Source organism: Ipomoea triloba, chromosome 5 (assembly GCF_003576645.1).
Source record: "Ipomoea triloba cultivar NCNSP0323 chromosome 5, ASM357664v1".
Lineage (NCBI taxonomy): Eukaryota > Viridiplantae > Streptophyta > Magnoliopsida > Solanales > Convolvulaceae > Ipomoea > Ipomoea triloba.
The window spans coordinates 29,622,718-29,647,390 of NC_044920.1; the positions used below are offsets into that span (position 1 = coordinate 29,622,718).

General features: G+C 36.6%; 6 protein-coding genes across 11 annotated transcripts; 2 read left to right on the plus strand and 4 right to left on the minus strand.

Annotated features, from left to right (window-relative positions):
* Positions 1 to 165: 165 nt before the first annotated feature.
* On the minus strand, positions 166 to 1,337 carry LOC116020541 (protein CREG1-like). Its single transcript, XM_031261012.1, has 4 exons — positions 823 to 1,337; positions 711 to 737; positions 538 to 550; positions 166 to 436 (listed from the first exon to the last, which is right to left on the minus strand). The coding sequence occupies exons 1-4, from the start codon at positions 1,216 to 1,218 to the stop codon at positions 312 to 314; spliced, it is 561 nt and encodes a 186-aa protein (XP_031116872.1). The 5' UTR covers positions 1,219 to 1,337; the 3' UTR covers positions 166 to 311.
* Positions 1,338 to 2,209: 872 nt separating this feature from the next.
* LOC116018842 (protein NRT1/ PTR FAMILY 5.8-like) lies at positions 2,210 to 6,080 on the minus strand. Of its 6 annotated transcripts, none has more exons than XM_031258852.1 (7): positions 5,950 to 6,080; positions 5,693 to 5,837; positions 5,516 to 5,581; positions 4,946 to 5,163; positions 4,277 to 4,797; positions 3,131 to 3,480; positions 2,210 to 2,790 (listed from the first exon to the last, which is right to left on the minus strand). In XM_031258852.1, the coding sequence occupies exons 3-7, from the start codon at positions 5,565 to 5,567 to the stop codon at positions 2,348 to 2,350; spliced, it is 1,584 nt and encodes a 527-aa protein (XP_031114712.1). In that variant the 5' UTR covers positions 5,568 to 5,581; positions 5,693 to 5,837; positions 5,950 to 6,080; the 3' UTR covers positions 2,210 to 2,347. The 6 variants fall into 6 exon arrangements, with proteins under 6 accessions (XP_031114712.1, XP_031114713.1, XP_031114716.1 ...); XM_031258853.1 differs by having other exon boundaries at positions 5,709 to 5,837; positions 5,945 to 6,076; XM_031258856.1 differs by having other exon boundaries at positions 2,210 to 2,769; positions 5,945 to 6,076.
* A 3,205-nt stretch (positions 6,081 to 9,285) lies between these two features.
* Positions 9,286 to 14,100, plus strand: LOC116018922 (mannose-1-phosphate guanyltransferase alpha-like). Its single transcript, XM_031258964.1, has 15 exons — positions 9,286 to 9,479; positions 9,584 to 9,681; positions 10,437 to 10,537; positions 10,664 to 10,742; positions 10,965 to 11,025; positions 11,200 to 11,246; positions 11,345 to 11,437; positions 11,538 to 11,628; positions 12,095 to 12,143; positions 12,253 to 12,369; positions 12,448 to 12,595; positions 12,951 to 13,043; positions 13,133 to 13,201; positions 13,606 to 13,648; positions 13,730 to 14,100. Exons 1-15 carry the CDS (start codon positions 9,419 to 9,421, stop codon positions 13,828 to 13,830), a joined length of 1,251 nt encoding a protein of 416 aa, XP_031114824.1. The 5' UTR covers positions 9,286 to 9,418; the 3' UTR covers positions 13,831 to 14,100.
* Positions 14,101 to 15,027: 927 nt separating this feature from the next.
* LOC116020830 (protein transport protein SEC13 homolog B-like) lies at positions 15,028 to 17,296 on the plus strand. The gene is made up of 2 exons (XM_031261381.1): positions 15,028 to 15,231; positions 16,098 to 17,296. Exon 2 carries the CDS (start codon positions 16,120 to 16,122, stop codon positions 17,026 to 17,028), a length of 909 nt encoding a protein of 302 aa, XP_031117241.1. The 5' UTR covers positions 15,028 to 15,231; positions 16,098 to 16,119; the 3' UTR covers positions 17,029 to 17,296.
* Positions 17,297 to 17,858: 562 nt separating this feature from the next.
* Positions 17,859 to 19,408, minus strand: LOC116019394. Its single transcript, XM_031259576.1, has 3 exons — positions 19,266 to 19,408; positions 19,062 to 19,150; positions 17,859 to 18,205 (listed from the first exon to the last, which is right to left on the minus strand). The coding sequence occupies exons 1-3, from the start codon at positions 19,302 to 19,304 to the stop codon at positions 18,058 to 18,060; spliced, it is 276 nt and encodes a 91-aa protein (XP_031115436.1). The 5' UTR covers positions 19,305 to 19,408; the 3' UTR covers positions 17,859 to 18,057.
* Positions 19,409 to 23,112: 3,704 nt separating this feature from the next.
* On the minus strand, positions 23,113 to 24,123 carry LOC116018694. The gene is made up of 2 exons (XM_031258657.1): positions 23,521 to 24,123; positions 23,113 to 23,410 (listed from the first exon to the last, which is right to left on the minus strand). The coding sequence occupies exons 1-2, from the start codon at positions 23,969 to 23,971 to the stop codon at positions 23,376 to 23,378; spliced, it is 486 nt and encodes a 161-aa protein (XP_031114517.1). The 5' UTR covers positions 23,972 to 24,123; the 3' UTR covers positions 23,113 to 23,375.
* Positions 24,124 to 24,673: the final 550 nt, after the last annotated feature.

The window sequence follows — 24,673 nt, forward strand, 5'->3', positions numbered from 1 at the left end:
AGTGACTAAGTGTACTAAAAAAAGAGGTCTACTATTTTAGAGGTAATTGATTCAAATCTAAGAGCATCGTCCATTGTGTAATTTTTCGCCCCAAATTTTAGGTGCCTATTAGGAAAGATAACATATGCAAGAAAAATAATAATAATAATAATAATAATAAAGAAATTAGCAGCATAAAAACGCCCACATAATAAAGGCGGTTTATAATTGCATTGTATTGATTTTTAACAAAACCAAACTCCATTTATTACAAATTTACAATACAGAACTGACCATCTGGTCATTGTCACAAGCATATACATACTAATGTTTCAGGAACTCTTCCACTTCAGGTACTGATCTACCGTCAGAGGTTTAGGACCGCCGAAAAAATTGATGAGGTATATATCCTCAATCTCCATAGTGTACACCTCGAAATTGTGATCCTTAGGCCAACCTAAACACAAATTCATTGAAACACTAATTAACTCGAAGAAATACAAAACCATACAGAGCATCAACCAAGTTAACAAAGCTTGAGTGATAACCTTAACCAACTTGATACAAGATTCTATAATTACAAAATTTTAAATTCAATTTTTATGAAAATTGTTTATTAATTTTTTGGATTGAGTCCGTATATTACAAATAACTTAGACTAGTTATTTGCGAATTTGATCGCAAACTTTCTCATAAATCAAAATTAATGATGCTAGAAGAGTTACGGTTACCTTAGATTTCCCATCGACCAATTTGAACTAAAATAACACCGGAATCGAGGGTTAAACATATAATATATATAAAATATAAATGTATATTTTAGTTATGAATTTAAACGCTTACCTTTCCTGTTAAGGTGATTTTGGAGCAGAGGGGGCTCTCGGGATCGTTGTTGCCGCAGGTTCCGAGGGAATATTCACTGAGCGTAAGCGATACTCTGGGATCTTTCAGGCCGTACCTGGCGGTCGGGTCGAGAGTTGTGAGGTAAAAATACGGAACTCCGAGGCCTTTGTCGGGTAAGCCGTCGCTGAACGACACGACATTTCCGAACGGCGCTCCTCCCGAGTCGGCGGCGAGCGTGCTGAGCACGCCCCACGAGTTCTGAGACACCAGCCACCGCGCGAAGGCGGCGGCGGCGTCCGGCGACGGCCTGGGAGTTGACTCAGGCAGAACGCGGCCGTTAACAAACCCGGACAGCAAGAAGAACAGGAAAGGAAACACGGCGACGGCGCTGCGCATTTTCCGTTTTGGTTTCGTTGAAGCAGATGGAACGACGAGGTTGTCGTTGGATTGCAGAGATATATGCGTAAAATCTTGCTTGGTTTTAATACTCGTTTGCCGATGGTTTCACCGGTTGTCCTCATTAATATTCTAAATCTTATGCTGTTTTGGTAAAGACATTTAATTTGTAGGGCCCATTGGCCCCATACAATGTTGATATACTTTATTTAATTACATCTACCCCTCCCCCTCTCCGTCCCTCTCTTGTTTTTTGTGCTCTTTTTTGTTTTTTTGTTTTTTTTTTTAATTCAAATTAATCATTTAATTACACTCAAAATGTACAAATAAGTCCTTTAATTTTATAAAATTATGAAGCCATCGCTGATATGCTAGCCATCTTATTAATAAATTTATTTTAATAATTTTTAAAAAATAAAAAAATAATAATAATAAAAGAGAAAAAATTCCTCCCCGTCTCGGGTCGAAGACGAAGACGGGGAAGGTGAGTTTTTATTTTATTTTATTTAGAATTATTAAAATAATTTTTTAATAAGATAAATGTTACATCTGTGATGACTTGAATAACATATTAAATTTGGTTGAATTGTATAAGTTTAGATAATTCACAACTTTAATTGTGTGGAGGGAGGGGGGAGGTGTTCTTGATTTAGATTATGGGTTTGGGGGGAGGGGGGGGGGGAGATTAATCTAGAAAAAGTGTATGAATAAAGGGACAAATGCAAGAGAGAGGGATAAAAGGGGGAAAAAAAAGGTAGGCATTCTATAATTGATAGGCTAAGTGGCATGCCAAATCACTAAGTAATTGGATGATGTGTAAATGTATCTGTTAGTTGCCAAGCACTTTGTACTCAGATGACATTTAGTGGCTCTCTCATATGAGAGGTCATGGGATCAAGGCTCAGTGTATTCACATAGACAACTCAACTTATTGCACATAGGTGAAATTTGTCACAAATAATAGTGTAATAAATTACTACTCGTGAATCAATTTAGCTACTAGTGGAAGTTAACAAATTACGTTAGCTTACTATATTGTCAAATTAGGTATTGTTGCCCATTCGGACTTTTATACAAAATTTTTGGTATATATATATATATACACCTAAACATTATAGTGCCTAGTTTATCATCTAACCCTTAGGAATTTACAAAAGATTATGAAGGCTACCAAGCTTACCGAGCTTGACAACGCCAACAACCAATAATACTTATCTAAACGACCTTCCCTTATGCCATCGGAGAACCAGCCGTGCTGTTTTCCTGTCGAGCTCGTAAAATGTTCTATCATAGATATGATGAAGGAGCCCAAGAAGTTTCCGACGCCGAACACGCTAGTATTAAGAGCTATGCCCAAGGTTTTCATGTCCTCCGGAACTTGAGCGTAGAAGAATTCTTGCATTCCAACGACAGTAAATATGTCAGAAACGCCCAACAAAATGTATTGTGGGAGCAACCAAAATATGCTCATGGCGACGGTTTCTTGTTCCGGAGGCTGTCGGCCGGCGATCTGGAGCCTCTTGTTCTCCGTGAGCGCTGCGATCGCCATGGCTACCACGGACAAAAACATTCCTATTATAGAGACAGAATGAAGAATATATTTCATTAACGGGTTTAGAAGGCTTAAATAGCCTTACATACAACTGAATCACCAAACTCTACGACAGTGTAAGGCTGTAAGACCGTTCCACGGGTCTCAATCCGTGAGATAAGTCGAATCTTTAATTAATGAGTCAAAGCTTTGATTAATAGATCAGATCTTTGATTACATTAATCAAATATCCGACATGTCTCATGGATTGAGACCAGTGAAATGATTTGACGTTTTTGTCATAGACTTATTCTAATTTTACAATGCAAACTAGAAGAAAGTGGTCCATACAACATACTAAAATATGTTATTCCTTCTTACCTATGCCCATCCTCTGCGTCACGGTGACGCCGCGCTCGTTGCGCGTGAAGGCGCGGATGAAGGGGATGAAGAGCTTGTCGTATAGCGGCATGAGCAGGATTATGGAGATGGTGATTGCGCTCTGAAGCGCCGCCGGCGGGACCATGAATTTGGATCCGATGTTTCTCTTCATCGTCATGCCTTGTCTGGTGAAGAACGTCGCCGGTTGTTGGAAAATGACGGCGAACATTAGAAGCATCGCCCAAACCGGCAGCAAACCCAGTACTACTCTCGCCATTTTTGACACATTGATGCCTTTTTCAGCCCCATCGGAATCTTGGTCGCAAAGTGGGTTCTGATGATCTTGAAGTCTATCAACAAAATGTTTAGTCCAATCAGAATCTAATTTCTTTAATTATGAACCCTTTAATAAAATTCAAATATTGTACTTACTACAGCTCAACAAAATGTTTGGTCCAATCAGAATATAATCTTTCTTTAATAAATTTTTAAAAATCACAATTTTAGTCACTGTCAAGATCAAACAATTTAATAGAAGTCGCAAACTAAAAAAAAAAACATTTTCATTGTTTCAATAGACATTATTTGAAATAAAAAGTACGAAAAAAGTTCTGAATATGATACTTTAAGTTAGTACTGTTAAAGCTGGCTTGCCCCATTAAACCCGTCACATTGCGGGCCTAATTTCTGGCGAACTTTTGAAGACTAGCTCAGTAGGCCCGCCCCTAGCCCACCCCACCGCAAGTTGTCGAGCCCCGCAAGCCATTGCTTTGAATTGTTTATATATATATATATATATATATATATATATATGGGTTGCGAACAGCTATAGTAGCTTAACCTAATAAGATAGCAATTATAACCCAAGAAGTGATAAGTACTTGGGCGTGAACTTGGCCACCCCTATATACATATATAACTCGCCCGAGCCGCATGCCTTAACATACCATGCCTGTTAAGCCCGTTCCTTTGTTGGTTATTTTATTTGTAGTCTTAACCCGCCCCACCACGGAACGGGTGTGTGACAACTCGGGGCTTCGACCTACTTTGGGTACTATTTTAGACAATAAAAACCATAATTTTAGCTTAATGATTAAGAACCGCCTAATAGAAGTTAGGAAAAAACGTTTAGAACGTGATACTTACTGCAACTCAACGTTGTTGGGTTTTTCCTGTGGTCGACCGCAATTCTTAAACGTCGACACCACAGTGGTTTTGATTGCCGCGGCGACACTAATTTCTCTTGCATTCTTGACGGCGTAAAACCGGGAGCCGCACAGAAACAGCGCAAGCGCCGCCAGCATTACGGCGGTGGGGACGGCGAATCCCAGTCCCCACCCGATCGTATCTTGAATGTACGACATAACAGAAACTCCGAGGAGGCAGCCGCAACAGACCCCAAAATACCACCATTGGAAGAAGAACGAGCTCTTGCTGTCGGCGCTCTGCCCCCCGCCGGCAACATCGTCGTTGGTACGAGGCAACTCCTCGTCTTCGTGTTCTCCGAGCTGGTCCGCTCCAAAAGCTTGCAACGATGCGTTGAAGCCTCCCAGTCCTAGTGAAATCAACGGCAGAGACCACATCAAGAGAGACGAGCCGATCCCCGTGTTGTTTGTAGCTCTCCGCCATGGCCAACCTAAGGCCCGGGATGTCAGAGCCAACAATCCCTAGAAAATAAGAGAGAACATATGAGTTTACAGCCTGTAAAAATAAGAGGCAACATATGAATTTATAAGCCAGTTCCACAATAAGAGAGAATATATGAGTCAGTTCCACAATAAAAGAGAATATATGAGTTTATAATGATCCCGTTACCAGAACATAGATGAAGGAGGAGCACAAAATAGTGGTGTAGCGGTCCAAGTAAGATTCCGCCACCGGCGCCACCACAATCGGCACCAGAGATGTGAACCCACACCAATTATTGACCATCTTCGCCGCCGCCGAGTTGCTCATCTTAACAACTTCCGTCAGATAAGTCACCATGTTCGAAGCCACCCCTTTAAAGGTAAATCTCTCCATCCCAGCAACCACTGCACCACAAATTACACAAAACTCTTAAAGCCAAGAAAACCATTACTTATGATATGCATTTCTACCATTTCTCCTTCAAAGATTAATTGCAATTTTTTTTATTTCTTAATTAACTAGGTAAAATTTAAATATTATGCTCTCTAATTTAAGGCTTTGTGCTGTTGGACAGCTTGCACAGTCCAAATTTCATCCCTGCCTGGAATAACCATAAATGTAAATTCCTCAAATTTATAGTTACACATAACAATCAGAAAACCAAGTTAACACAACAATTTCTGTCTCTGTACACCTAAAGAAGGATTGGAACTTACACAACAGACTCAGTAATAAATTAAAGGGACAAACCCTTACCTATGAGGAGAACTACACAAGGTAGTCTTTTGATCCCTTGTCTTCCAGCCATGAAACAACAATAATCTGCAGAGAAAAGCAAGAAACTGATGATTACAGATGGAAATTGAATCAAATAAAAACAGACAATTATATATACACATTTTAATGGAAAGCAAATGATGTCTGGAACGTAACATTAATCTTCACGCACTGTTTGGGCCAGGCAATTCCAAGCTAGCGAAAGATATATGATCTGATCTTGGAGTGTCAGTTGTTCCCTCCACAAACAAACAAGCAAAACCTACGCCACTGCTTTAGATTACTCTTATATTACGCAACACTGCAAAGCATGTCAATCATTCTGGTATGAACAAATTCCATTTAGAGTAATGACTATATATGATTGATTGATTTGATGAATAAATCAAAAAGTCTAGAAATGCTTACCGTACCGTTTTTCCATCCTTAATACGTGTATCTGTCATTTAGTGTGAATTATATGGAGTGGCTTTTGTAAAGGCTTTTGTAGTGCGGTGCTATGGCCTATGGGTGATTCATCATCATTCATTTAAAGCATTCAAAAAGCATGCAGTACCACACTTCAAGATAGACATGTCTTTACACATGCACGATTAAGCAATATATATATATGGGTAACAGAGACTATCACAGGTCGGATCTCTGGTTAATGGGTCCAATCTTTTACCTCATTAATTAAAATCTGATTCGTCTCATAGATTGAGAAGTGAGATGGTCTGACACAAATTTTTGGATATATATGTATATCATGTGTGTATGTATATGTATGTATTAAACCATGTATGTCTTCATATATGCATGCAGCCAAAGGCTTTTGCAGTTTCAGGAATATGTTCAGTTATGGTTGATGAAAATAAGGTGATATGATATGTTGTTACTTGTTAGGCAGATTATTAACACATGGCAGATGTGGTAAGTATTTCATCAAATATCTGGACATCCTCCTAAGCTGCCATGTAGAGAATGACTGACTACCTAGATAACTCAGGTCTTTGTCCACATGCGCTATACCGCCAATACGAGAATTGATATTTTATCGCCTTCACCGATAACTCAGTTAATTTTTGAGTAAAAAAATTATTACACTCAATAATCTAAGATTAAATCTTGACAGTCCCAGTGTAAATCATTGTGATTTAATTTTATCGTCATATTTTTTACATTCAAAATTAAAATTGATACTTAGAAAGAAATTATAGTTATATTAACAATTCACTCACTAACTATGATGTATACTTTTTGTTAAATAACGGACCACGTTGCGTGAATGATCATTGCGACGCTTAATTTCCCAACAATGCTTTTTAGATTGAAACGCTAACTTTAATGATTCAAATGTTACGAAACGGAAAGGAGAGACATCTAGACATGGTCACGGCATTATTGTTTCAAATGGCAAAAGTGAGACTGTGATGAGAGTGGTTAAGAGTCTTTTTTTAAGCAGATATATCTTTGTATAAAATGATTTTCCTTTTTAGAGAAAAGGTGTTTCAATTGAGTAAACGTATAATACAATATATTAATTAAATTGAGATTTTCTACTTCTAATTTCGTGTAATTTTGTTCCATCTTTCAATGCAAAAAGCTAAGGTATTATTTATTGCTCTAAACGAATCAATCAACTAAGATGCGCCATGCATGAGGATGATTATGTTATAATTTTGAGGGAAGAATTATGTTACAATCTTAGCATGTATACTACATTCATATTCTTCTAAAATTCTCTCGAAATATCCAAACGTAAAGCCGCGTAACACTATCCAACATACAGCACTCATGGCACTAACAAGTGGTGTTTGGTACAAAGGCAATAGTTTTGGCTTTTGATTCCGATTCCACCACGAAAATAAGGCTTTTAGTTTTGTTACATCCAAATATGGACGTCTAATCTTCCTTTCAATTCCTGCCAAGTGCCAACCTACAAAAGCTTCGATTCTTATCAATAATGTGTAGATGAAATGATGTGAGTTTCTTACCGCTCTAGAGGTCTCGAATTCAAAAAATACAACTATTTTAAAGACTATGAAATAATGTTTTAAATACAACTATTTAAAAATATGTGAGGGAGTGTTTTGTTACCCTTTGCGGCATTAAGAATCAGTACAGACATGATTAATGTAGTTTAATTGAGGAAACATGTGGTGAGACAACAAAATTTTGATTCTATATATATCCGTTGCAGATCGCACGATTGGACTTGACAAAATGGGTAGGGATTCTCTTTGTGTTTTAATCTCAATGACTCCATGCATGTCACATAGCACATCACATGATTCTTTTTCTTTTAAGCATCTTACACCCAGGATTTTTTGGTAGATTATTAGCGTAGTTTTAATTAAACGATAAAAAATAATAACTTAAAAAAAGTTGACGAGTAAGCACTAATCCATTGATTTACGGGAACCATGTAGTTCTTACCTAAATATGTATTATGGATACGGTGCAGTATACTAGTCGTATAAGTTGATCGAGAAGACCTATACAAAAAAATAAATCAATTTAGATTATTTGTAAGTAATCGGCTTAAACAAAAAAATGTGACTATCTGAAAATATACTGTGGTAAGTTCAGATTGTCCGTATGCCTTGCAAATCGAGAAGGCTTATATATAAGGAAGTAAATTACTTTAGGTGGCCGATAATGGACTAATTCAAGATTTCAATTACTAGAAGTTGGGCTTGTTCAATACACTAATTCTTCTGAGTTGAACATGATGCCATGATGTGAAGTATTGGGTATCTATTCCTGCAACATCATATCAAATGAAAATTTCAAAAATGGGAGTATTATTATTTAATAAGATAATTATGAAGTTGATCATGGGAATGTCAATTTTTACAAAATTTCATAATCAATAAAAATAAAATAAATTTATTTTATGTTGATGAGACATAGGGATGTAATGGGGTCCAAATGTCCAATACTCAAATCAAGTTTAAATACTAATCATTCAACTCATTCAAAATTTAACATTTGAAAGATAAATTTATGAAAAAAATTGGTAATCGATATTCAGAAGTGCACTCCTTTTTGTTGCTAGATTTTTTTTTTTAAAGAAGAATAAAATTACATTTCTGTGTAATTTTCACCATCATATATTAATATATAAAGTGAACATTAGGAGAAAAAAAATATTATTATTTAAAAAATAATATAAATTGCTAAATTAAACTCCTTTTCTTTTGGATGAAAGAGAATCTATTATTAAAGATTCTACTCTAATACTTAAATCACAAGATAAATCCTATTATAAGAGTATAATATATGTGATGAACTTCACAATTAAACATTTTTTATGCGCAAATTAGTCGGCCCATTCAAAGACTAAGAGCATCCCCATCAGGGGAGCATAGATGTATAATGTCAGATCTTATAGCCACATGGCATGAAAGAGAGAGGGAGAGAGAAGCCAACGGAAGCAACTACAAGGGGTGGATCATAGTACAGTAATTTTGCAGTCTAAATTATACAAAGACTCACCTGCTGGGCGGGTCAGGCGGGCCTGACAACCTCATTTTTTATTTTTTTTTATTTTTTGAAATCAGATTTGTTTATTATTATTTTTACTCCCCTCCTATTTTCTCTTTCTTAATCACACCTAAAAAACTTCTTATACCTTGAAATAACCCCATTGATGAGGATGCTCTAAGAACAGATAGCTGCCAAATTTCTGTCAGTACTCAGTAGGGTCAGGTCATCCAATCGGAATAAGCATATTCTTCTTCTCAAGTCGATACGACACTTCCTGCTGTCGTTTACTGCCATTCCGTACAACCCGATTTCCACCTCAGTGGTGAACTGTTAGAATTGCAACTTCCTTACTGCGGCGGTTTCACTCCACCTTCTGCACCTCAACTTCGTCGCCGTCGTCGGGAAAACCAGATGGCGGCGAACTCTAAGGAGAAGGTAGTTGCTGTGATCATGGTGGGCGGACCAACAAAAGGTATAAGGAAACTGTCTACGGCTTCCGATGCAATCGCCATAGAAACTACTCTGCGAATTTCATTGTTAATAGTTAATTGTTTGTTTCGCGATGTAAATTCTTAGGTACGCGATTCAGGCCGCTGTCTTTCAACACTCCAAAACCACTGTTTCCTTTAGCTGGGCAGCCTATGGTTCATCATCCTATTTCTGCTTGTAGAACGGTACGCTTTGAGCTCCTAGCTTTTAGAGCACGTTTGTTTCGTTTGAAAATTCTCAGAAGGTTCTATTTTGGTGATAGATTTTTTAAAAAATATGATGTGTTTTAAAAGGTTTGGAATAAGTTTGGTTGAAGATGAATTGTAATTGCAATTACAATGAAAGAGTAAAGTTCATGAAAGTTGCAGGTTAAATTAAAATTTCTTAAAATGTATGTAGATATTTGAAACTTTTGAAGTGTCACTAAATTGGCAAAATTTATAACTGAAGTGTAAGGAGTTCTGTTAGGTAAGGTCTTGAATTTGAGGCAATAAGCATTGGGGGAGCTCCCTGACATTAGCTCAATTTTGAATTAGTTGGAGTTCAATGTGATTACGGAATACTGATGTCAGGGTACAAAAGCAATGTCAAAGTGTATTGGGAAACAGCTTATTTGAAAGATCCAAAAACATGCACTTTTATTTTCCAGTACTGTGCATATGCTTGTCTTCTGATTTTTGGCCAACAAGTGTTTGTTAAACTAGGGGTGAAGGCTCATATAAGAGCCTGTAACTCCTACGTCACAAGTTTGAGTCTTCCTCAGGGAGACATTAAATGATGGAAAGATTGATTTTTTTTTTTTATGTTCACAATTGTGATTGAGGATGTTTCTCTTATGCCACTAGATACCAAAAGTACCCAACTTATATATTAAATGAAGAAAAGATTGATTTTTGTATGTTCCCAAGTGTGATTGAGGATGTTTGTCTTATGCCAGTAGATACCCAACTTGGCAGAGGTTTTTCTCATTGGATTTTATGAGGAACGGGAATTTGCACTATATGTATCTTCAATATCAACTGAGCTCAAAGTTCCTGTCAGGTGACTAGGTCACTGGTTCAATCTTTGTTCTATGTTTTTGTGCTTCTTTATAATTCCTCTTGGTGATTTCAGATGCAATGTATAGTATTGGTTCTGAATGTGAATCTTTAATGTCTGCCTTGTTAGATACTTGAAAGAGGAAAAGCCTCATGGTTCTGCTGGAGGTCTTTACTACTTTAGAGATCTGATTATGGAAGATTCCCCAGTAAGTTTCTAGAAATACAGATGCTCTTCTAGCAAAATTGTATTAGTTTTAACACCCAGCCTCTATGAATTACCCCTGTGAAGTGCAAGATCAAACCTCATTTGCTCTATCTTTTCCCCCCTTTTTTTCTCCCTCTTACTCTGTATGGAGCATTGCATCATCTTTTTGTCTTATATTTCTTACAGATTTGTAATGTTCCTAATTTCGTTCTCTAAATGACAGTCACATATATTTTTGCTGAACTGTGATGTATGCTGCAATTTTCCACTGCCGGACATGCTTGGTAGGCTTCAAATTGCTTTGTGATTAATGTTATCAACATCAATTTTAAATTATAAGTTTTCTGTTTTAAGCTTTCTTCAAAGTAAAACCCCTAGTAAATTCACTTATTATTTCTAAACCCATGTCTTTTTCTATAAGATACTCCTATTAAGTATGAATTCTCTTTTGTGTGCAGATGCCCATATACGGTATGGTGGGATGGGTACATTGCTGGTTAGTAAGGTAAAGTTTTTCTGGTAATCAATATATTCTAATTGCAAACATCAAAATGAGCAAAGTTTTCTTCACTTTTGACAGCCATCATATTTTCTTATTTTTAGGTCTCCGCTGAATCTGCAAACCAGTTTGGTGAGTTGGTTGCTGATCCAGTTACCAATGAACTTTTGCATTACACGGAGAAGCCTGAGACATTTGTATGTATTATTACAAGTAAAATTATTTCAGAAAAGCATGTTTTTACCTCCTTATTGGATGCATGTATTTCCTTATGGTCCCTTACAACATAAATTGCAGGTTAGTGAGCTGATCAATTGCGGTGTTTATGTTTTTACCCCAGAAATTTTTAGTGCTATCCAGGATGTATCGAGACACAGGGAAGACAGAGGTTTGCTGCATTTCATAATGCTTCCTATAAAATGGTTTCTAGCAGTATATTATTATTCAGTACATTATCTAAACAGGTGCAAGAATCTTACTCATTAGTCATTAAAATTTAAGGAAGCATGATCATTGAAAATTGTTTTCAGTTTATGGTCATTGAACTCTTTGGTATGGTTTGAAGCCAATTATTGTATTTAACCTGTTATCCATATATGTGCAATAATTTCTAATACATGTCACTTTTTAGAGATAAAATTTGTTGAACATTGATTACAAATAAGATGACTTCCCAGAGAGACTCTGAATAATATAAAGGTTTGCTTTTATGACCAAAATAATAAAAATTCGTTTGCACCATATTGGAGTTGAACCTGTGTCTGTACCAGTCTGTGGTAGGCAGTATTCACTTTAAATTGCAACAAATCAACAATGGTATTGCATGGTGTTTAAATTGGGTAGTACTGTTGCAGCTACTCTACACCATTTCCCCAGCTTTGAAGCATTCCAGTTGGCAACGAGGTAGTAATAGTTTATTACTTGGCTTGTTGCATAAAAGCTTCAGAGCACGATGTTTCTACACTTGTGACACAATCCATCAAATGAATTTTAATATATTTCTATCTGGTAGGTCCCTGCCTAGAGATTTTGTTAGGTTGGATCAAGATATCTTGTCACCTCTTGCTGGAAAGAAGCAATTGTACACGTATGAGACAGTAGACTTCTGGGAACAGATCAAGACTCCAGGGTAGAGTTATTCTGTGTGATTTTTCTGCTTCTTGAATTACAAAGCTTTGGCTGCCATAATAAATCTTTCACTTTTCAGCATGTCTTTGAAATGTTCCGCTTTGTATCTTAATCAATTCCGATACACCTCACCTGATCTCCTTGCTTTGGGAGATGGCACCAAGAATGCTACAATCGTCGGTGATGTTTACATTCATCCATCTGCAAAAGTACATCCAACAGCAAAGGTAATTCAAATTTATATTATTTCTGTATTTAAGAATATTTTGGAAACTGTCCATAACGAGATATTGAGAGAGACCAGAGACCCCATCATGCACGGAGTCTCATTTAGTAAGGTGTTTTGGATCTTTGGTTCAAGATCAGGAGTCAGCTACCTCTGCCTTATTTTCTTAATGTGCTTAGAGAAAACAATTCTTCTGGTGCCTTCTATAATTGTTCCAACAATCAACAATCATGTTTATAAGAGTAATTATGACTAGAAGATACAAGCCAGATGTCTAAATATTTATAGGTGCAATTCTCTATATGATTGAGCTTGCATTACATTCTTCTCATTATGTGTGATTCCCAAATGAACAGCTTGGACCTAATGTATCAATATCAGCAAATGTTCGTGTAGCAGCTGGTGCAAGACTAATAAATTGCATTATCTTAGATGATGTGGAAATCAAGGTAGAAACGTTTGAAGGATGATGGTGATGGTGATATTGAAGTATTAAACACATAGCCTGACTTTGCTAACCGGTGTTGTGCAATGACAGGATAATGCAGTTGTCATGTATGCTATTGTAGGATGGAAGTCATCCATCGGGAAATGGTCCCGAGTCCAGGTAATCCACCTAGCAGGCTAGCATTCCCTTAAATACAGTACTCTATAACATGTTTACACTCTCGAAATCCTTGAGATCACTTTCTCTTGATGGTATTCAATGCATTTTCTTTGAATTCAATGAAAACACTACACAAAAAATCTATGGAAACTGCTGTAAGTAAGATTTGTTGTCAAGCAGGGAATGAGATTTGCACTTCATTTTGTAAGACCATGCTTTAATAACAAACACGGAAATTTCTAAGGTGCAGATTGACAACAATGTATGCTTTTGGGTTGTATTAGCCACTAACCCGATACAATCCAAAAGCATAAATGGTTGTACTCGTGCTGATCGACATTGTAGACTTTCCCTATATAATTTAGTGTTTCCACGGTTTCACCCTTTTAACATTACTTGTTCAGGCGGACGGAGATTACAACTCAAAACTGGGAGTTACAATCCTGGGTATTACTCTGCCTTCATCTTTCATTCAAGCACCATTTCAGTGCACATACAATCTTTGACATTTGCCAATGAATGGTGCAGGGGAAGCAGTGGCTGTTGAAGATGAGGTTGTGGTTATAAACAGCATTATTCTTCCACACAAGACACTCAACATAAGCGTTCAAGACGACATCATTCTGTAAAATTTTGTGGATGAGATCCTGGAAGCCTTTGAGGAGCTATATGAGCCTATTTATGTTTTCCATTTTCTCATATTTAAAAAAAAAAAAATCAGTTGACCTTATGGGCGGGATTCTTGTCACTAGTTTTCTGAGATTAGAATGACAAATATGTACTAATTCTATTACTCCATATACATGACTTGGTTTTGTTAACTCTGGAGTCAACCCCAACTGAGTTAGTTGAGTAGTTGGCTCGATAATCACAATAAATAGTTTTTTTATTGACTAAAATCATAAGACGAGTTTAACTCATAGCATACCTTTAAATAGCAGTTAGGATCATTCATGTAAATCAAGGGTTTGTTGACTTAAATTATAATTCTAATAAGCACTTACTGGAAAGTTATCGGATGCTTGATTATGGTAAAGTATTTAGCTAAACTCTTTTTGTGTAAGACCATGACCATCCCCAAGAAGGTATTAAAATGTCACTTTGGTTTAGATTTTGCCGTTTTCTTGTTCCAAGGAAGACGCCATTACACCCAAAAAATTTGGTGTTGGTGAACTCCATTTGTATTCTTATTTTGTTTTTATTTATTTACATATTTTGCTAAATACATGAACATAAAAATTGTATAAATAAAAATAAATTATATCATTTGAAATATCTCACGATTAAAACAAGACTAATATTGGATATAGATTAATTAAAAATGTAACAAATGTTATATGCAGTGTATTATTGTGGAATACAAATATTATTTACATAATAATTACTCCTTCTGTCCCATTTTATTTGTCATACTTACTATTCATTGGTCAAACCAACTATTTCTTCTTTTTTTATTTTCTTTATTATTTTTTACTTATTTTTAAATTTGATTTTTGTGTTTAATAGTATTTTTAATATAGTTTCTAAATATATAAATTTTGTATATTAATACTAAATTTAATATTATGAAAAATTGAATTAAAAATCACTCCAGTCAAGCCTCGTTAACCGAACCCGACACATAAAATAGGACGGAGGGAGTATGTTTTATATTAAAATATTGAATGTATTAATATAGAGCTTTAATTTATTAGAATATAAATTATTTTAGTGAAGGATTATAATGTAAGAATATAATGAAAATATTTTTTAGTAAAAAATTTGGCGTAGAATTTGATATTTTGAGCTGGAGATATAAATTCTGTGATTTACAGTTTTATTTGACTCTCGAAAGTATTACATCGTTTGGGTGGGACTTGGACGACTTCATAGTTCATAGCCTACTAGCCCAACCCAAGCACATTTTGCATCTCGGATCCCATTCTCAACTCTCCGATCAAGTTTCGCGTGGCGCGAGCGTTTCTCTTTGTTCCTGTCCGCGAGGTTGCCTCTGATCCGATCTCCCGATCCGGCTACTTTCTCTGTTCCTGGTAAACCTCTCATCAATCTTACCCTCCAATTCGCTTAAGATCTGGAGAAAGTTTTCAGCCCTAGGACTAATACATGGATGATTTTAGGTTTATTGGTGGCTAAATAGTTTTCGATCTCATGAATTCTTCAATTTAATAATTTGCTTTAGAAAGTCATTTCTTTGTGCATCTGAATTTCTTCTATGACATCGCAGTAGTTTACACAATGCTTGGGTAAATTGAATTACTATTTTGGTTATATTGGTGTAGCTATGAATATTTAGGTCGTTCTTTATTAGGAACTCTAGGCTAGAAATATGCACCGATCTTGCAGTATGCGCTTTTGTGTAATCCCAGAGAAAATACAATTATATGTATTATGAACTTAAGCGTTTGCATAAAGTTGTGAACTTTTCCCCTCATGTATTGAAAATTTTAGTTCTTACACAACCAGGTAATATAGCGACTTTAGCACCATAGTTTTATGAATTCAAGGTGTAATCCTTTTGTATTTTATACAATGTATGCTTGATTGGATCATAGAGATTAGAGAACTTTGCTTGTCAGCATTTCTATTCTTTAGACGAATGCTGCATGATATTTTTAAATTTTAGTGAACATGTTGAAGCCTCTATGTGCAAAATAGCTGTGTCCATGATGGCGTATTTTCTTTTGAAAACTTTTGGTTTTCTTGATTAGGACTCATTTGTACCCCTAGTAGCTGGTAAGTAAGTCCATTGTATCCATTGCCAATTGGTGCTATGGGTGGAATTTTTTTAATATGCATATCTTGGTTTAAAAGAAACATACTGATATTATTTATCAAAATATAATGGCCACATATTAATGATATAGAATATGGATTTTATATGCATAAACCATTGCAGGGAATAGTAGCAACAAGGAAAGATGCCTGCACAGAAGATTGAAACTGGTCACAATGACATAGTTCATGATGTCTCTATGGATTACTATGGAAAACGTGTCGCAACAGCTTCATCTGATGCCACCATCAAAATAATTGGCGTGAGCAACAACTCTACTTCGCAGCATCTTGCTACTCTGAGTGGTCATCATGGTCCAGTTTGGCAGGTTTCTTGGGCACACCCGAAATTTGGTTCACTCCTGGCTTCCTGTTCCTATGATGGTAAAGTCATTATTTGGAAGGAAGGCAATCAAAATGAGTGGACACAAGCTCATGTTTTCAGTGATCACAAATCCTCAGTCAATTCTATTTCATGGGCTCCTCATGAACTTGGGCTTTGCTTGGCATGTGGATCCTCTGATGGAAACATCTCTGTTTACACTGCCAGGTCAGATGGTAGTTGGGACACCACAAGAATAGACCAGGCTCATCCCGTTGGAGTAACTGCAGTTTCATGGGCTCCATCAATGGCTCCTGGCGCTTTAGTTGGTTCTGGTGCACTTGATCCTGTTCAGAAGCTTGCATCCGGTGGCTGTGATAATACCGTGAAGGTTTGGAAGCTTTATAACGGTGTTTGGAAGATGGATTGCTTCCCTGCCCTTCAGATGCACACTAACTGGGTGAGGGATGTTGCCTGGGCACCCAATTTGGGGCTTCCAAAATCAACAATTGCAAGTGCTTCAGAGGACGGTAAAGTTGTCATATGGACCGTGGCAAAAGAAGGTGATCAGTGGGAGGGGAAGGTTTTGCAAGACTTTAAGACTCCTGTTTGGAGGGTCTCGTGGTCTCTGACTGGAAACCTGTTAGCTGTAGCATCCGGAGACAACAATGTGACGTTATGGAATGAAGCAGTTGATGGAGAGTGGCAACAGGTCTCAACCGATGACCACTAGAATTCCAGTTTATCTAATATCTGAGTCCAAGACATCTTTACTGAATCTTAGTTTCAATCACAACAAGACAGACATTTTAGTTTCAGTGCTCCTTTTGTTTGGCTTAAACCAATCCATTCATTAGTATTTGGTTATGTGATGACTAGTATTTTACGCAATCCAGGGTGTGTTGAAAATGAGACATCTTCATATTTTGTTTGGCTGTATTTCCATTATCATATATCATTTCAAATACACTTTTGAGTCTATTTGCTCCTGGACAGCTGAACCTCCTTGTTACAATGCATTTGCAGACTAATTTTGAGTTATTAATTGCAGTATGTACATTTGGCAGAGATATGCTAATCCAAAGATGAGGGTTGCAGTCTTGCAGATAATCCTTCTTAAGTTGAGTATTCATAATTATTTAATTGCGGTATGTACATTTGGTCCTATGACTATTGGGGTCTTGTTAATTGCAATCTATTTTTATCAATTTTGGCCAGGGGTCTTGTTAATTGCAATTCATTTTTATAAATTTTAGTCACTCCGACCAAATTGATCAGCCAATTAATCTTTAATTTCAGGGGCAATGTTGTCATTCTATGTGTGGTCCAAAAAGGAAAGTGACATTTGACCACAGTCAATTTCCTACCTTCTCTAATCTGCAAGCTAAAATTGAAATTAACTCTAGCCCTTTATATATTTTATAACTTAATGGCCAATATCAGCAGTGTGATTAGCAATCTGGATGTTCATTAGCTCATATCAAATTATCAATGATCTTCCCAACTAATCATTTCTAGATTATGCAGAGGAGAGTTGATAAAGAACAGTGAAAGACAAATAGCTGTTGAAAGTGTAACAATTTCTCAATAATTCTGCACTTATTCAACTCTGTGTTTCAAAACAATTGCTTGAAGAATTAAAGTGAAGTTTTGCAAAGTTCAGCATTTGCAATCACTATAAAGTATATGAATCAGTACTAATGAAAAGTAAAAAATGGTGTTTAAGCAATTGGGACATCTTGAGCACTACAGAACAGAGACTTCATTTTGGGTCAGTGAAGAAGCCATTGATGGATGGCATGATCTCTGGTGACCTGTTACGCACAAACTTTCTTAGACCATGCTCGGCATATTTCTCTCCTTCAGCAAAATTGTCCAGCACCCCTGCAGCTCTGTTCTCCTTGGTCACCCTAGATATTGCAACAGCAGCAGGTAAAAGTAAGTAAAACCATAACAAATACATTAGCCGAGTACTATGACTCATTACCTAGCATCAAACACAACTGCATTTGCACATGACCAAGTATTTATTGTTCCATCACAGAATAGACAGACCATTCTTTTCAAAACTTTCTTAGATACATGATCAAGTATGGATTCCAAACATAGCAAGGGAGAAAAGCAGACTAATTCCTTAATAAACTTCTCCTACAAACTGAGGTTGTCTAGAACAGGCTTGTATAGGAGCATGAACAGCTAGGATTTTCATCAACACTCTTCACAGCTAATCGATTTCAAGGTTTTATACTCCAATGGGAATTTCCACTTCCTACATATTTTTGCCTATACTGTTGTGTTCTAAGAATTGCATATTAGTTGTTCTATTCAAGGTACCAACCATCACAATACTTTATACAAATGTATATTCTCTATAATCATCATCAGACAAAATCAGCAGCTAAAGAAATTCATGGATTCCCCATTCCTATTTTCTGACTCTATGCATTTATACTTCTTAACAGATTTCTCAAAGCTCACATTAACCAGTCATTCAATGAAAAATAACAGGCTTTGTTCATACAGAAATCATCATATACAACAAAATAACCCTACAAAAACGTGGTATGCAACGATTAGCTCTTCTCTTTTCTACATATTCAAGGCCTAGGTTATCATTCATCTTTCAATTCTGTGAAAAAATAGAAAGAAACTTCTCACACGGAAGCAGCTATCATATACGATAACACAAGTAACACACAAACAAGCGCAGGAAAAAAGATGATGCCTGAGTTTTTTTCCAACGGAGTTGAGAGAGAACAGATATACCTGACTTCAGGATTGGTGGTGATGTTGCGGACCAACTGCATTCCACAGATCCCGACGGCAACGCCTACGGCGGCGAACAGAGGAAAAACCTGCAACACCAAAAAACGCGTGTATCATTCTCAACCTTCGTTTATTACAGATCTAACATAGCATAATGTCAAAACCACGACATAGAGCCATGGCTGAGATGGAATCGCAACTAACCTCCGGCCTGATCCATCGGCTGACGGAGGAAGAAGCCATGTGTGAATACGCGGACGGCGGCGAAGACGAAGAATACAAAACTTCAGTCAAAGAACGCAACCAACAATTATGGAAGAAACGTGCCCGACTGCTTTATTTATAGGTACCAGCTTATATTAATTAATTATTATCTTTATATATTTGATTCTTCTTTCCTCCCAAAAAGAACTATGACTAAAGGCACCTTATATATTTTCCTAAAAAAAAAAAGGCACCTTATATGATTCTTCTAGAACTATGACTAAAGGCTGTAAGAATTAAAACTGAACTGAAGTATATGAAATATAGGATCTAACCTCCAGCCATAGTTATTTGTTTGATGATTGCCTGATCTGCTTACTGCTGTTGCTTGAGCTTTCTAATTATTTTTCTCTCACTTGACTCAACTCTCTCAGATGGTGTACAAGACTGTATGTCAAGCAGTGAGGGGGATTTTGATGGCCTTTATATAGTTGCATTCCATCAATGCACTAATCATGAAAATTTTCCTATTCTTAATTATTTGCACCACTTTCTGAATAAGAACAAAACATAAATTAGTGGATCCCTAATTTAGGTGTTAGTGTATCCCTGATTTAAGGTCATAGTGGAGTTTAGTGGACTCATACTTTTGACCTTTTATTATTTGTTCTTACATTCTCCCACTTGGTGCAAATATCAAACTCAAAGTACAAGATAACACTAACCATAATGATATGTCCTCATTAGTGCGAGTAATATCTATTATGATTAAATGTAAACTGCCTTTAAGTACTTAATTAGGAAACAAGAAAAACTTAATGAAAATAAACCTTATGTTTATTTCAAATCCGACTGAAATATTTTCTCAATAAATTTAAAGTGTTCATACTAGAATGAGAAAATTTCTGAATGCAAAAGAATTTCATTAAAACTGAATGTATATATACAAATTACAAATTGGGTGAAAGTCCCATCTTTTCAGCAAGATCCTTGAATTTAAATGGAGGCATGCCTTTAGTCAAGGGATCTGCTATCATCAACTCAGTACTAATGTGCTCAATGACCACAATTTCTCTTTTAACACGCTCCCTAATAGCTAAGAACTTGATGTCGATGTGTTTGCTTCGACTCCCACTTTTATCGTTCTTAGTTAGGAAGACTGCAGCTGAGTTGTCACAATAGATTTTTAACGGCTTAGATATAGAATCCATAATCCTAAGTCCAGAGATGAAATTCTTAAGCCACACACCTTGCGAAGTAGCTTCGAAACAAGAAACGAACTCGGCTTCCATAGTAGAAGTAGTTATTAAAGTTTGTTTAACACTTCTCCATGAGATAGCCCCACCCGCCATGATAAACACGTACCCAGAAGTCGATTTTCGAGAATCAACACAGCCAGCAAAGTCCGCATCAGAATATCCAATAACATCCAAGTTATCTGTCTGTCTAAATCCAAGCTTGTAATCTTTAGTACCTTTGAGGTACCTTAAAACTCTTTTTACAGCTCTCCAGTGGTCCATACCTGGATTTTGCAAATATCGTCCTAGCATTCCAACAGCAAAAGCGATGTCCGGTCTTGTACATACTTGAATGTATCCAAGGCACCCAACTGCTTCAGCATATGGAATAATCTTCATGGATTCTTTCTCCAGGTCACTCTTAGGGCATTGATCCATATTGAATTTATCTCCTTTTGCTATGGGAGCTACATTTGGTGAACAATTTTTCATCTGAAATCTTTCTAAAACTTTGTTTATATAGGTTTCTTGCGATAGACCCAGTATGCCCCGGGATCTATCCCTATGAATCTTTATGCCAATGACATAAGATGCATTACCCATGTCCTTCATATCAAAGTTCTTAGAAAGGAATTGTTTCACGTCACGAAGCATCCCCATATCATTAGTGGCAAGCAAGATATCATCCACATATAAAACTAGAAAACAAATTTTGCTCCCACTCACCTTATGGTATATACAATGATCTGAGGGATTCTCAACAAAACCAAATGAAGAAATAACCCCATCGAACTTAATGTACCATTGGCGGGAGGCTTGTTTTAAGCCATATATGGATTTCTTAAGCTTGCATACTAAATTTTCACCATCTTTAGAAGAGAATCCTTCAGGTTGTTTCATGTAAACTTCCTCTTCTAGATCACCATTAAGAAAGGCAGTTTTCACATCCATTTGTTGCAATTCAAGATTAAAATGTGCAACTAAAGCCAAGATAATTCGAAGAGAATCTTTCTTTGATACAGGAGAAAAAGTCTCCTTGTAATCGATTCCTTCTTTTTGAGTAAATCCCTTAGCAACGAGTCTGGCCTTGTATCTTTCAATGTTACCTAATGAATCTCTTTTGGTTTTAAAAACCCATTTACAAGAAATAGCCTTGGCCCCATTAGGTAACTCAACAAGATCCCAAACTCCATTACTCTTCATGGAATTCATTTCATCTTTCATGGCTTCTAACCACAAATCAGAATGTTCACAATTCGTGGCTTGTGAAAAAGTTTCAGGATCATTTTCAGCTCCAATGTCAGATTCTTGTAGATACGATTCATAATAACTAGGTAATGCTGAACGTCTTATCCGAGTAGACCGTCTTAATGTTGAACCACCGATACCTTGAGAAGGTTGCGGGGCAACTACCTCTTCAGGAACTAAGGGTAGTTCTTGAATTTGTTCAGTCTGTATCGGTTCAGGAACTTGCTGTAAATCCTGAAATCGTTGAGTTTCAGCAACTTGTGGAATGTCAATGGTGGGTTGTATTACCGCGGGTGTTAATGAAGGAACACTGCGTATAAGTACAACTCCATTAGATGATGTAGAAGGGTGAGAGTCGATATGATCAAAAGTAGAAACTAAGTTCTTAAATCGATCTCTCCCACTAATCAAGTCATCTTCAAGAAACTTAGCATTCCTTGATTCCACTATCCTAGTAATATGTGATGGACAATAAAACCTATAACCCTTAGAAGATTGTGCATATCCAATAAAGAAAGCACTAATTGTCCTCGGGTCAAGTTTCTTTTCTTGTGGATTGTATATTCTCACCTCAGACGGACATCCCCAAATACGCATATGATGCAAACTCGGTTTCCAACCTTTGAATAACTCAAAAGGTGTCTTAGGGACAGCCTTGGTAGGAACACGGTTTAATATATACGTTGCCGTCTTAAGTGCTTCAGTCCACAATGTTTTTGGAAGTGTGGAGTTTATCAGCATACTCCGCACCATATCCAAAAGAGTCCGATTTCTTCTTTCAGCAACACCGTTTTGATCCGGAGATCCAGGCATGGTGTATTGGGCAATAATCCCATGCTCTTGAAGAAATTTGGCAAACGGTCCTAGTGCTTGTCCATTTTCAGTGTATCTACCATAATATTCACCACCTCTATCTGATCTAACTATTTGTATTTGCTTCTTGCATTGGTTTTCAACTTCAGCTTTAAATAATTTAAAGGCATCCAATGCTTCATGCTTATTATGAAGTAAATACACATAGGTAAATCTTGAGAAGTCATCAATGAAGGTGATGAAATATTTCTGACCATGCATGTCCATATCAGGACAACATATGTCAGTATGAATAATTTCCAACAATGTTGAACTTCTATTGGCACCTTTCTTTGACTTGTTTGTCTGCTTACCCTTAATGCAGTCAATGCAAGTCTCAAAATCAGTATAGTCTAGAGTAGAAAGTACTCCATCCTTTACTAATCTTTTAATACGCTCAAGGGAGATATGACCTAATCTCCGATGCCATAACATTGAGGAGTTTTCGTTAATACTGCATCGTTTAGTGCCGTTTTGAACATGTAAAGAATTATAAATTGAAACATTCTTTAAGTTAAGACGATAAAGACCATCAGATAATGTACCAGTGCCAATACAAGTAGAATTCTGAAATAACTTGAAATACTTGGCATTAAATTCAAATTTAAATCCAAAGGGTACAAGTCTAGAAACTGAAATTAAGTTCCTAGAGAAACTAGGAACATAAAATGTCTTATCTAGCGTCAAAACAAAACCATTATTCAAAACTAAAGTACAAACTCCGACAGCTTCTACAGGTGATGCAATCTTGTTTCCAGAGAAGATGCTACACTCAGTTCCCGTTGGCTGTCTCAGATTTGTCATAGCCTGCAAGGAGTTTGCAATGTGGATTGTTGAACCAGAGTCAATCCACCAAGAATTAGTATTAACTTCTAACATATTGGATTCAAAACATACAAAAGAATAGGAAACATTACCTTTTTGGGACATCCACTTCTTGAATTTGATACAGTCCTTCTTCATGTGTCCCTTCTTTCTACAAAAGAAACACTTCTGTATCTTCTTAATGTCAGCTTTTGGGGGCAGTTTGCCCTTAGTTGCTACGGTGGATCCCTTGGACTTTCCAGATTTTCTTTTATACTTTGTTGTGGCCATTAGAGCGTTTTCCCCAATCTCAGTCATAAGCCTTTGTTCTTCTTGTGCACACATGGTTATCAACTCATTGATAGACCAATCTACTTTATGTGTGTTGTAAGAAATCTTAAAGGGGCTATATTCTTGAGGAAGGGTATTAAGTGCAAAATGCACCACAAAAGTATCTGGTAAAATGATTTCCAGCTTCTTTAGTTGAGCTGCAATATCCCTTACTTGCATGATGTGTTTACGCGTGCCCTTAACAGTGGTAAGACGAAGATTGATAAATCGCATTATTAGAGTACTTGCCGATGATTTCTTTGAGTCAACAAATTGATCATCAATGGCCTTGAGCAGAGGCTTGGTTTTCTGAATTTCCTCAATGGAACCACGAATTTCTCTCGAAATTTTTGACTTAATGAGGTGCACACATAACCGATTGGATCTCTCCCATCGTGTACGAAGCTGCTTGGCTTCGTCAGTGCTTTCTGTAGTAACCTCGGAGGGTTCCTCATTCAGAACAGCGTAATCTAACTCTAATAATCCCAAATGTAGGAGAATAGCATCTTTCCACTCTTTGTGATTATCGTCGTTAAGCAAAGGAACATCAATAGTTATGGTTTGAGTGACGGGTAGAGTTGCTGTAAAGAGTAACAATGAATGCTTGGTTAGAATTTTTTTTCGAAATGTTAGATAAATGTCACTTTCATTAGGAAAGTGGATCCACTAGCAGAAAACATGGATCCACTATCCCCTTAAAATCAGGGATTCATTATCTCATTATTAAGATATTGAATTCCACTATGATTTCTGAAAGGTCATTATAATGAAATGCCATTTTCCTGTTCATAAGTGGTGCAAACAGTTAAACAGTAGGAAATAATTGGAATAGTGCATTGATGGACTGCATCTATAAAAAGGCTCTATAATCCTCTCACTGCACAACATTAAGACTCATACACCATCTAAGAGGGTTGTGAAAGTGAGAGACAAAAA